General features: G+C 37.7%; 1 protein-coding gene across 4 annotated transcripts in view; it reads right to left on the bottom strand.

The window, feature by feature from the left end:
• Window positions 1–3260: 3260 nt before the first annotated feature.
• ETFA (electron transfer flavoprotein subunit alpha) overlaps window positions 3261–12714 on the bottom strand; it is a 49560-nt gene continuing 40106 nt past the window's right edge. For 3 of the 4 annotated variants that reach the window (XM_032763061.2, XM_032763062.2, XM_032763063.2), the window contains exons 10-12: window positions 12479–12544; window positions 7907–7987; window positions 3261–3521 (exon numbers count right to left, since the gene is read on the bottom strand). In XM_032763061.2, the coding sequence (XP_032618952.1) occupies window positions 3483–3521; window positions 7907–7987; window positions 12479–12544 (186 nt within the window). In that variant the 3' untranslated portion in view covers window positions 3261–3482. Of the gene's footprint in view, window positions 3522–7906; window positions 7988–10094; window positions 10258–12478; window positions 12545–12714 lie in introns of those variants that run through there. The other variant, XM_075069529.1, reaches the window with a different exon arrangement.

Raw genomic sequence — 12714 nt, 5'->3', positions numbered from 1 at the left:
CACAGCCGAGGAAACAACAAAGACCCTCAGTATACAAATTCCCGCCCCTGACTTTTAAACAATCCAATTCTCTGATTGGTCCTCTGGTCAGGTGTTTGGTTCCCTTTGTTCATCCTTTACAGGCAAAAGAAAATTAACCCTTACCTTACCTATCTACTTATGACAGGGGCTGGAATGGCTTCTGTTAGATCTTGGTGTAGCAGAGTGAGGTTTAGCTCTTAGCACAAATTGCTTCTAAAAGGATTTGTAACTTTAAGTTACTACTTCTACTCTGGCAGGGACTGTTGCTAAGACTGGTTGGTTGACTACATTTAAAGAACTTACAGTTCTGATTCAGCTTGGACTATTACCCTTGTCAGCAATGCTTCAGAGCACATTGCAAGCCATGCCAACTTCTTAACAGTGCAAAGTTAAATATGGGCAGTGGTTGAGCTGTTACTTGCCAAATAACATTTCACAGCTGACTTGTACATTTACATGACCAGACTGTTTAAGTAGCCAAACTGTTACTGTGTATGCAGCCTTTTTCTAAGCAGCTGGGAAAGCAAATTCACCCTGGCACAGCTTCTAGGATCAGTAACTGGGGAGGAAGGAAATCTGGAAAGGGCTGTCTGGAGACAGCGGTATAGTAGGAAGATGAAGGAAACTCAACACAAGATATCGCAGAGTTTACCACTGATTTGTAACTTTCACTTTTATTATATAGAAGTTGGGCCAAAGCATTAGCTATTTATTAAGGAGTTTTCACCCTATGTGTTTAAGGCTGTTCAAATAAGTTTGTATTTCATGATTTGAAAATTAAGCCTTTCATTCATTAGTAAAAAGGGTGTAAGTTTCCTTAGTAACTAGAGCTAACCCATTATTTCCAAGAAAACTTTCTGTCATGGTAGCGGTCTATCCCAGAGCCATTTGGAAGTGGTATTTGTATAGTAAGCCCTAGACTATTGTATATTCAGGGATGTTAGTTAACACCTAGTGGATTGTCTGTGACTTGCTCATTTGAGCTCAATAATCTATGTTCTGTAAAATTAAAGGGAGGGGGAGAAAATCTGCACTTAAATTCATTCTTTCCTCAGGGGACATTCAGAGACCCCATAGGCTTGTACCTAGGAAATCTGGTTCCAGTCACACACATCTTGGGCCATCAGTTACATGGAGCCAGGCTTTGACTTAGCAGCACAACTCAGTCATGATCTGTCTTGCCATTGATGCCCAGCTAAGCATGCCCTTTTCCTCCCATGAGTGGACAGAAGCCAGAGATTAACAATGCCGTATTTAGCAATGCTCAACAACATGGAGAATTTTACAAGGAGGCTATGCCAAGCTGTACATGAGGAGGGGTTTCCGCAGGTATAAGGGTTGAGGATAACAGTTAAGCTCTTCTTTACCTTCACCAGTTGCTCTTCTACAGAAAAAAGTTACTCTGGGACAGCTTCCTGGGACATCAACTGAGAATTCAAGACTAAGTTTGCTGACACTGATAACAGAAGGGGTATTATATTGCCTAAGGAAGAGGGGAAGCTATCTAGCACTTCATGGCATAAATGATTCTGTTAGGTATGGAGAATGTAGAGGAGGCCTTGGTACTAAGTTATTTTGATAATCTTACAAGGGAATATTTCTCAGAACTCTCAGTAGTTTGAATCATTTAATGGAGTCAGAGGTGGCTTCACTGTTCACACCACTTACAATAGTTAAGAACTCTATAGCATTCATCACACTTCCCTTTCTGTTGACTCTCCTCTTTCTGCATGATGGTTTCTTTATCTTCCTAACACTCAGACAGGCTGTCTGACATTTCTGGTTTTGGTGGAGCAGTTATTCTCTCTGAGTATGAAAACTCATCACCTCACACTCTGATTATGCTGACTAATGTGACTGCATTCACAAATCCCAGGCTAAGCACCAACTTTGCTCGATTGTCATTAACACAGGGATCACAACAGAACATCGCAAAGTAAATTAAAACTGAGACCACATAAAACTATGAGACTTTCCAGAAAAGAATCAAGAGATGAGGAGATTTTGAAGTATATTTCCCAGGGACCCACCATTGGACATCTGTGACCCAGAGCCTATTGCTAGATGCACTATTAAGAAAAGCAGTAAATTAGTATTAGCTATTGTTTCCTCTGACTAGTTAACCTTATTTACAAAACTTAGACAAATTAGGATTTTTTAAATGTCATACATGTCACTTCTAGACATTAACAGTGATTTGTTAAATCAAAAACACGTTTAGAATTGACAAATTGTCTAGAAATAACTAATTGTTCAAATGCATATTAAGAGTTTCCAGCAGGGGTCAGTGTTTGGACAACGCATAACTACACACATGCTTGTCACTTGTAGCGTATATACACTTTACATAAAGAACTTCACTAACAAATATAGCACTACTTTAAGTGGCAAACAAACAACACTATATTGCAGATAAGTTGGAGATAATAGCATTGTATAGCAGCCCAAGTAATTCATTCACAGTTGAACAGTTCTATACCACCCCCCAATGTTTTATACGTAAGCCAAAACTGAGCTTTGTAAAAGCTCCTTTAAGATACATAGTGACTAAAATCTTGATCTCTGGAGCTTTTAAGCCCATCCTTCAGATGGCAATTCTTAAAAAGTTGAAAATTTAACCTTACCCCAGAGTAGTCCAGCTGCTGCAGACTTTTTTTTTTTGTTTTTAAAAGCAAAATAGTTGTTCCAGAAACAACTCTTTCAAGGAGTTTTGCTTTCCATAATTAATACTGTGGTTATCATAATATTAATTGACATGATTGGTAAAAACTCTTGGATCAAAACTCCACTCAAAAATAAAAGCCAGTGCTTTTCTAAAGAACATCATACAGTGATTCAAAGTAGTAATTGTGTACTCACACACCCCTTCTATGCGTCAGTATAAAATAAATTACAAGGCAGAGGGAAACTGCTACTAACAAATTAAACCAAAATCAAAGCTGAAATTCTGGTTTTAGATCCTGCAGCATATAGTCTTGAGTGTGAAGTCTAGATATAGCAGAAGGAAATTCTTTACTCTCCATTTGGAGGATGTGGAATAAAGTTTTTGAAAGGCTAAACATAAGTTGTTCAAATAATCTTATTAGTGATCTTGCCAAAAGAGACTGAGAGAGGCTGTGTTGAGCTAATATATAGCTCAAATGCCAGTCTGTTAGTGTGTAGACAAGTTTCTGGAAAAGAGGGATCATTTTTGTCCCCACCACAAATCCAAGTTTGAGTTAAAAAAGCAGACCCGCTGCTAGATTTTATATTGTATGTTTTATTACAGAATTGGAAAAAAATCAGAACTGTTTGCAGTCCAACAGTAGCTGAAAAGGTGAATGAGTGCAGTACACAAAAGATATTCAGAGTTAGAATTTAGACAATTTGTACAGTTTTTCATTGTTTCAAAATCTTCCTGAAACCAGCAACTCAGTGGCATTGCACACAGATTTTTGTTTCTTCAAATTTGAAGGGTGCTTTCACTTTTTCTTTAATGCTTCAGTCAGCTCAGGAACTACCTGCAAATTTAAACATAGACAGTAAGTATATACAAATTTCAAAGAAAAGGTTTGCTAAGACTGGGAAAGAAACAGGTTCTGACACGTTATGTTTAGAGCTCATAAAACACAGACAATACCAAGAAATGATTTGATATGCCCAGCCCTCGCAGCCGAATGAACACTTGTTTAGATTTAGCTTGTCTTCTTTTTCCTCTTTTTTTCTTTTTAAAGAATGTTTTTCACACCAAACTCAGTCATGGGGCTCAACCCAACTGAAAGTCAGATTCTAACCTCAATCAATACAATAACCACTTCTTGGAGGTATGCTGTAATGTCTGTGTACTGAACAGTTCTACAATTCGCCTGTTCAATATTTAAATATCAGGTGATTTTCAACAGAAAAACTAAGAAGCAGTAGCGTTGATATTATGAGAAGCATCTTTATTGTTGCTGTAAGGCCTCATTAGATACACAAGTAGTAGGTTACAGCCATTCCTTTCTCCTACTGAAGTCAATGGAATTAGAACTGCACAGAGCCTTGAGTATCTGAAGATCCTTACGATAAATAGTTAAAGGTCCTGGTCCTAAAATTTCTAGTTCTAGCCTGGTTAGGAATAGCAGTGTTGCTTTAGGACGTTACAGTACATTTCTGTGACTTACTTGAAAAACAGGTTTAGTTCCTCACATTTTCAGCAAAACTTAATTCCAAAAAGAGATGAGAAAGTGATAGGCAGTAAACAATCACCATGGCCAAAAAAAATAGTTTAAGGTAAAATGCATCTACTAGTCAGGCTGCAAAAAATTAGTAACTAAGTAATAAAAAAAGGGAATTGTTTAATGCTAGTTAAATCAGCTTTTCAATCCCTTTACAGCGAGTCAGTGCCAAAGCCTTGGCATCTGCTGTGGTTCTGCCACTTCACACCAGCTGTACTGCACTGTAATTCTGACTAGCACTAGGAAGAATAGTTATGCATATAAAGAGTTGGTAGATTAATCTATAGAATACACCTGAAAACCTATCCTAGCCACTTGTGTAAAATATCAATTACCTTGTCTTTCAAGGGGCTGCAGGTTGCCCCAGCTCACAGAGATCTCAGCTGAACTCACCACTGATGAATATAGCCTCTCAATTATTTAAGAAAGCTACATTTCCATTAGGTGGAAATAATGTGTTCGTACAAAATTTATTAAGGAAATTGTCTACATGTTGTTTCTTCCGAATGTCACTTTGTCTCCAGCTTATTAAAAGGCCCATGTTTACTGCCGAGCCAGCAGGCATTAGTTCAGGAATGGCATTAAGTGCTGGCAGTGTTTCTGCCTACTTTCCTCAGTGGACATAGTATGAGCTCATGCCAGTCATACAGATTACATGCTAATAGAGCCCCAAGTGTAACCTGTAGCAGCGCTGTGAACAGTTCTGGTAAATGTTCAATCTTTTCTATATAATGGTGAACATCTTTTTGGGGTGACAGGAGGAGTTCAGGTGATAAGCCTCTTTAATATTAGGAAACTGACATGCTTTATTTAGTTCACACTGTACAGAACTAGAACCATCACTCAAACTCTATTCATTCATATTCAAATTCAATGTTAACTGCACATTCATTCATACTTCAACTAAAGAAATTTAGTGATTGTTCAGTATTTGGTCTTTTCTCTTCTATAATAAGTTCAAAAAAAGGAAACCAAATTGTTAACATTTCTGAAAGTGAAGTATTTGGGATAACAAATCAAGAAAGTCAAACGTGACTATTCAGATCTGCTATGCTGTGAGAATGATACATAAATGGTACCTGAAATTAAATTCTTTCAATACGCAACAGAGGAGAATGAAAAAGGGAAAGCTTTCCTCAAGACTTTAAATAGCAGACTCCTTTGTGGAAAGGCTAAGATTCCACATAATACTTGGTGAATGGGAGATCCTTGCCTAAGTAGAGTTACTCTTCAGAACCTAGCGCACAGGATGGATGCATTTTTAGTACAAATCTAAATAAAATTCAAATAGATATTTGCAGAGGCACAGATTTCCTCCTCAGAGCTTCTTATTATGGGGATTGTTTTGATAACTTTATGTCGTAACTTTCCCAGAATTAGGAAGAGTCTGGAAAGCAAATCAATGGTAGACAAGAAACAGGACTTCTTAAAACCTTGCTTTCACACAACTCAAACCTGGCTCATCAAGGAAGCCAGTTTCGCTGTGAAATGAGAGAACACATTTCAGAAATGTAGAGGGATAGTTGCCCCAATGCAAAGCACTTATGCTTAATCATGTGCTGAATTCTCATTCATATCAATGGGATTTAAACCTCTACATAAAATATTTTCCTGAATGAGGGCCAATGAGAAGTTCTGATGGGTAAAACAGGTACTGGATCCTTCCTATAAAGCAGTGGTGGGCAACCTGCGACCCATCAGGGTAATCTGATTGCGGGCCGCAAGACGTTTTGCTGACATTGACCCTCTGCAGGGAGCAGCGAACCGCAGCCACCGGGAGCTGCAGGGGGCCATGCCTGCGAACGGGCAAAGTCAGCAAAACGTCTCATGGCTCGCAAACACATTACCCCGATGGGCCTTTGCTAAAGGAACTCATAACGGACTTGTTAAAATATAATCCTAAATTTGAGTTGACTTTAAGATGGAGATGTCTGTAGGAATACGTAAGGCAAACACAACCGCATCCTACAGGGAGATAACTATAGGTATGCAAAAAAATCTCAGTGTAAATAAGATTCATACAAGAGTTACAATATTGCTGACATCAGAGCAGGTTCTATGAAATTTTGAAGAGCATGAGAAGCAATTAGGAAAATGAGACTGCAGATTTGGAAAAGAAGGTGATCACTAAAAATGATCATTAGGATGACTGTGTCAGAGTGAAATGTATATTTCAGTTGCAAAACTGCTAACGTAAATGTTATCCCTAAACAAACACCAAGCTGAATTTCAAGCTCATTACACCAATTACATCTGTTCACACCTGCACTGGAAATTAAGAGTATAACTAGCTTCCAAACAACTCTGTATGCCTGCAAACACAGGGGAGATGGGACAGTCTCACTCACCCAACACTGGGATGCTGAAAGTAGGGAAAGAACATGATAACCTAAGAGACACAGTATGCAGGATTTTTTTTAAAACTTCAGTGAGGTTTTGGGCTGCACAGAGAAGCCAGAATGTAGACTTTGAAAAATATCCTATACCAAACTTTTGTTCTTTTGGTTTCCAGCTTTATGTATGATCCTTTTAGGAAAGTCACTGTGATGTGTTTTTGAAAACAAGCTTATGACCTCTGGTGAGAAGCAGGAGATGATGGAAAGTGCCTGACTGAGGGCACTCAGTCTAAAATATAGGAATACAAGTGGAGTCTCATCATAGACGCATTTAACTTAGCGATTTTAACTATATGCGCACAGCAAAAACAAAACAAGAGAGAAAAACAACAATTTCAATACTGTACCTGTAGTGCGGGCGATTCTGCCCGCCATGCCACTCAATGAGCGTTTGACTATATGCGATTTTTGCCTTACGCGCTGACTTCAGAACCTAACCCCTGCGTCAGATGCAACTCCCCTGTAAATACTGCCTGTCCCTAAAAGGTGCTACCTGTATGCTGGCTGGTGTAAGGAGCATGAAAAAAGCCTGATTTGAGAGGAGTAGCAGGAATAATGGACATATTACAAGATAAAATCATTAAAAGGGCAATTGTTCAGCATCCATAGTAGCTAGTTTTACACCTTAATCTTCTGACAGTTTTACTATTTAAGTTAAACAGTGATGCCAGGATACAGTTATGTACTACTGGCTATAAAGTGTTATGTTTTCAACATCAGTTTGTGTAAATGATCCAAAGCATCTAAGCTTCCTCCCATATTCTAAAGGCCTCTTCCAGAATGAGTCTGATTTAATATAGATTATTTTGAACTGTCTTCCTGTCTCAGCTTCATTACACATAGCTCCCATCTAGGTGCGATTTTTTTTCTAGTAATCTAAACTTCTGATAAACAGGGAGGAGCAGGTGCCACTATAATGCAGAGATGCACGGACACAGAAATTTAAAGATTAATGTTTAAATTATAATTAGTCTACATGGAAATTAAAGGAAAACTTTGCAACAGTTATGAGGAGTGGTTCTCATCTACAAGCAACTACATGCAGTGGGGGACACTTTTAAAGACATCCGAGGGGTCGAATCCATGAGTTCCTTACTTCCAGCCACATGCTTACATCAGCTTAAACACCATACTTCCTTATTCTTAGTACCTCCTTAAATACGTCTTTACTCTTACTTGAAAATTTCATGAAGGAGCAAGTTAAAAAAAAAAGGATGCAGAACTGATCTGTGCTAGGGAAGCTCTAAAAAAATTAAGGAGATTTTTTCCCCTCCCTCTCAAGGTTACCCTTACCTTAAATAAATCTGCTACCAATCCGTAGTCCGCAACCTGGAAAATCGGCGCTTCTGGATCCTTATTAATAGCAACTATGATCTGAAAGTAGAAACAAAAACATTTAAAATATACAGCTATAGATTACATTTTGTCCATATAAAACGGTGTCTTAAATTCACACTGGAATATTAGACCCAGCAGATATGGTCAAGTGCATTTGACAAATGCTTCCCATTTCTGTCTTGAAAATAAAACTAAAGGAAATCTCAATAAAAACTAAATGTCTACAACAACGGAAAAGTTTTTTAAGCTCTCACTATTCTATGCTCATTTGGTCAACGGCATTTGACAAAATGTTTTCAAGACAGAAATGGGAAACAAGACTGTGAAGGAAATCTCAATAAGTGAATTAAAATGTCTACAATAAATAATGGAAACACTTATGGTCTGACTATTCCATGCTCAATTAGCAGGGCTGTCATTTGATGTGGGGGGGGAAGACACTTCCTTAAAATGCTATAATAAAAAAGGACATCCACTATAAAAGGAGCATGAGGTTTAACAAATAAAAACAGGGAAAGACATTTTGAAAAAGGACCATAAAGCCACATACTGGAGACTTAACTATAATGTGGGCAGTATCATTTAGTTCACTACACAGTGAATCCCAATGGTAAATACAGAAAACTTCCTCTTCTAGAGGACAGAGTCAGTACTTCTAGACCAAGTCACTTCAAAATAGCCCAAAGACTGCAGTTGCCCAGATAAATAGCCTGTTATGGGATAGGGAGAGCTCTGTAAACACAAAGCTGTACAGCTCACAAAATAAACCCTATGCTGGTTATGGTTATAGCTACCACCTAACAATTCAAAGCAGTGAAAAGCCACACAGATATTCTAAATCAACATATTTTTCATACATTTATCTGCAATTCAAAGAGATCTTTCATTCAAATGTGTTTTTCTCCATCCACTACAAGTACTCTACCAAATCATTAATTTTGCTGAAAAAGTATGATGGTAATAATTAAATGAAATAAGGTTAGAAAATCCTATGTTTCTAAACCACAGAAATGGTTTTCTATAAATAGACACATTCAAAATTTGTGCCTCCAAAACTAAGTTGTATGTTCTAAAGCGGTGGCATTTGAGGGTATTAATGCATGATCAAGTACCAATTTTCTTTAAGTGTGTTCCCTGGGACATGCCCTGTGATTTTTAAATGGAAGTGTTTGAATCAGCCTGCAGCCTTAGGAGCAGCTGATGTTGATGCCAAGTTCCAGCTGCCCTGCTGGTTGCCTGCAGCATTGCAAGGGAGGGAGGAGAATCCTGCTCCACTGCTGTTTCCTTACTGGACTATGGAAGCCCACAGAATAGTAGTTGAACTGACTTTACTTGGCACCTAGAGACAACTAGCAAAGGATGATTTTCCTCCCCAATACAGCCACTCAGGACAGCCCAGGGGGAGGGAGGAGAAGCAGTTATGGCTCCTCAATTCTCTGCCCTAGCCTTGGGCACTAGTTAGAGGAGCATGGGGACTACTCTGAATTTCCACCAGCTGGCAACACTCCCTTAGAAACCATATGTCCAGCTGGGGATAACCTCATTGTAGGGTGCCGTGGCCACTCCAACAAGGACTGCTTGCAGGAATGCATAGGCATTGGCTGCACTGGTGTTACACCTGGTGAGGACTTCCCTGATAGGGCTCTTCGGGGCGCTTTCTGTTCCTTCTGCATTACCTAAGTAGGATAAAGGGCACAAGTCCAGAAACCTGCCCCCAAGTAATGTCATTTTGAAACAAGGTGTTTGGCCCTCTGGTTGAAATGGCTGGAGAGCACTGCTCTAGAAGAACCTTCTGGAGGTATTATCTAACAGGCATTCAGAAAAATATTCACCACTGGCCTGTTGGAGGGGGAGATGTATCCTCACCATTGTTAGATTTGTTTAAAAACACCTCACTTCAGTTTCTCCTATAACATATTCACTAATTCAAAGAACCTCAGTTACCTGGTATTTCTTAATCAGAGCCAATATTCTAGGTCATACATTACATTTCACAGTCTTTAGTATTGAGAAAATCTCAATACCGAAGGATCAGGCAATCAGCATCTCTTCTCTCTCCCTTGCACTTCGTAAACAAGTGTTTTTAAAATTTGCATTCTGTACAACTTAAAACTTTGTATTTTGGCCTCAAGACTGACAACAATCCATCTGCTACCCTGTGTGATCTCTCGAATCCATATGTTTTAAGGGTGCAAAATCAAAAGCCGATGAGAAATGACAGCCTCATGTAAACTGGTCATATTTCCATCATTTTATAGCTCCATCATCCTTCTCATGAAATACTGAAGGAAATCATCAGATGGTAACTTCGGAGAAACAACAAAACAAATACTATACCATTTAAGATTTTCTAAGAGATAGGTCTCTTCACTAAAGCCTTTAAATGATAGTTGTTTTCAGACACTGTATTTAAGACCTAGTCTTTAACAATGCTTCGTAGCTTTGAACATTTTATTTTAAATCACTGTTCTGTAAAGTGACTGGATTCAGTACATTTAAAAATTATGCTAATCTGATTGGCATGTAAACTAGGTAAGATATTTAAAAAAAAAACTCCTAGAAGGGAAAGGAATTGTGAATCCATAACAGACAAAACAACTAACATAGTCCATCCCTTCTGGAAAACTGATTTTTCTACCTTGTTGTAAAAGTACAAATAAATTATACATTTCACTCAGAGAAAGCTTCTCTGACTACTTCTGAAAACATATCCTTAAGTGTGCAAGTTCACAATGCCAGATAATTCACAGTATGGGGGGGGCTGGAGGAAATCACACAAGAGACTGTAGCCATGGTTACAGTTAGTTTTTTTTTTTTTAAACAGTAATATAAATTGGATCTTTTCAGTAAATACAGTACCTGACTGCTTTTACTAAAAAGCAGAAGTAGGTCACAGTTCAAGTAAATGTAAAAATAGGTCTTAAGATACACAAGTTTGTTTAAATATAAAATAAATAGTATAAAGAGAAAAATTAAGCCAAGTAGTATATGACTCAAAGTTACCTAATCTTTTATATGTAATTGGGACCAAACCAAAAAACAGAGAGGATTTTCAAACTTCAGGACGCAGTATTGAAGAAAGAGAAAGGGATCTTCTGATATTAACAGGAATGCAAATATTCTTTATCACCTTCCCCATCTCTCTGTTTAATCTAGCAGAGAAGAGACTAATGTTACACAATTTCACTAATGTTGGACTAAAATCTGCCTCTGCCACTGCAGATCCTATTACCTGCATCTCTCCACCTCACAATCTTCCCTGAAAGTTTCTCCTCCATTGCCCACAGCATATTCTTTAATTTCTCGCTCAGGTTATTTTTCCTAACTGTATTAACTCTAAAGCAGGACACAACTTGAATGAAGAAGGTTGTACAAAATGTATTACACTGCATCTTCCATGGAATTTACTCTAACCTAAATCTGGCAGCTGGTGTTCTACGCATTCCTATGCCCTCCAATAAAAGTTTGACATTTCACTTTATTTTAGCACCTAGTTTCTTCTGAATACTGCAGTTCAGTATGTGCATTTTAAAATTCAAATCATCCTATTATGCAGTTTGGTCATGCCAAGAATATCATTGGATACATAACCAAGCTAAATTTGTTACTGTGGACAGAAAGGAATTTCAAGAACTTTTCTCCTGAAATTTCAGAAGATGAAGATCCATTTATCAAAGATAAAAACAGAAACGTGCACTCCACCTAGAAAACAATGGGAGACCCTCATAGGGGTTTTCCACTGCTTTATGAGCTGTTCATGCTTCAGCAGGATGCCACAACAGAAACACATTTAAGCCTGTTCGATAAATCTACTTTAACAGAATCTCCTGAAGAGGTTAAAAAAAAATGGCCTCATTTTAAAAGTTACTTGTAAAAACAAACAAACAAAAAAAAAAAAAAAAAAAAACAAACCCCAAACCCCCCCCCCTTTTCTATTTTTGGCATTGTTATTACTGTACATAATCCTGCCAATCTATCAGGAAATTGTCATTGTCCAGTCCAGAGTCAAATTTCCAAATTCACCCCATACATTTCAGCTACTAATGAGTTAAACCTTTTAAAGTTTTGTTACCATTTTATAATAGGTTTCCATTTGAATGGATAAATGCAGGAATGTCAGAGTCATCTTTTACTTTATGGAATAGTAAGTTCATAATTCAAATTGCACATTGTTATGCATGAATTAATACGTCAGGTTCTGAAATATGTGAGTGGGACCTATAGTATTCAAGAATGGAATTTTTGTTTAAACAATACATTAAATCAATTAGTCTCTTCTAATGAAAAACTTCTGTTTTTGCAACATATTTCTTTTAAAGCGAGCTTACTATTGAAACACTTTCTTTCACAGTATTTAACATAATATAGAGCTTTGAGAGTTGACATTTTTAACACAGCAGAACAAACCAATCGTCTTGCTATGTTCACTTTCAACAAATGTTGGAAGAAGTTTTTCTGCTATATGTATTTTCCAACTAATAATAATACCCTTTCTTTCAGTCTCTTCTAATACATGCAGGACTGTACCTTGCTGTCTTTCATCCCTGCTAAATGCTGGATTGCTCCAGATATTCCAACAGCAATATAAAGTTCCTAGAAGAAAATTAATATTAGAAGTGAAAGTTTGTATCATCTCATTGAAACTATAAGAAAAATCAATATTGTAGAGTGTTTTAATATACAAGTCATTTTTCGCCTAGATTACCGAAATCCAGATATCCCAGGAACAAAATTTGGTTCTCTTGTCCACCTGGCCAGTTTTG

Source organism: Chelonoidis abingdonii, chromosome 9 (assembly GCF_003597395.2).
Source record: "Chelonoidis abingdonii isolate Lonesome George chromosome 9, CheloAbing_2.0, whole genome shotgun sequence".
Classification (NCBI taxonomy): domain Eukaryota; kingdom Metazoa; phylum Chordata; order Testudines; family Testudinidae; genus Chelonoidis; species Chelonoidis abingdonii.
This window is presented reverse-complemented; position numbering and strand designations above follow the sequence as displayed.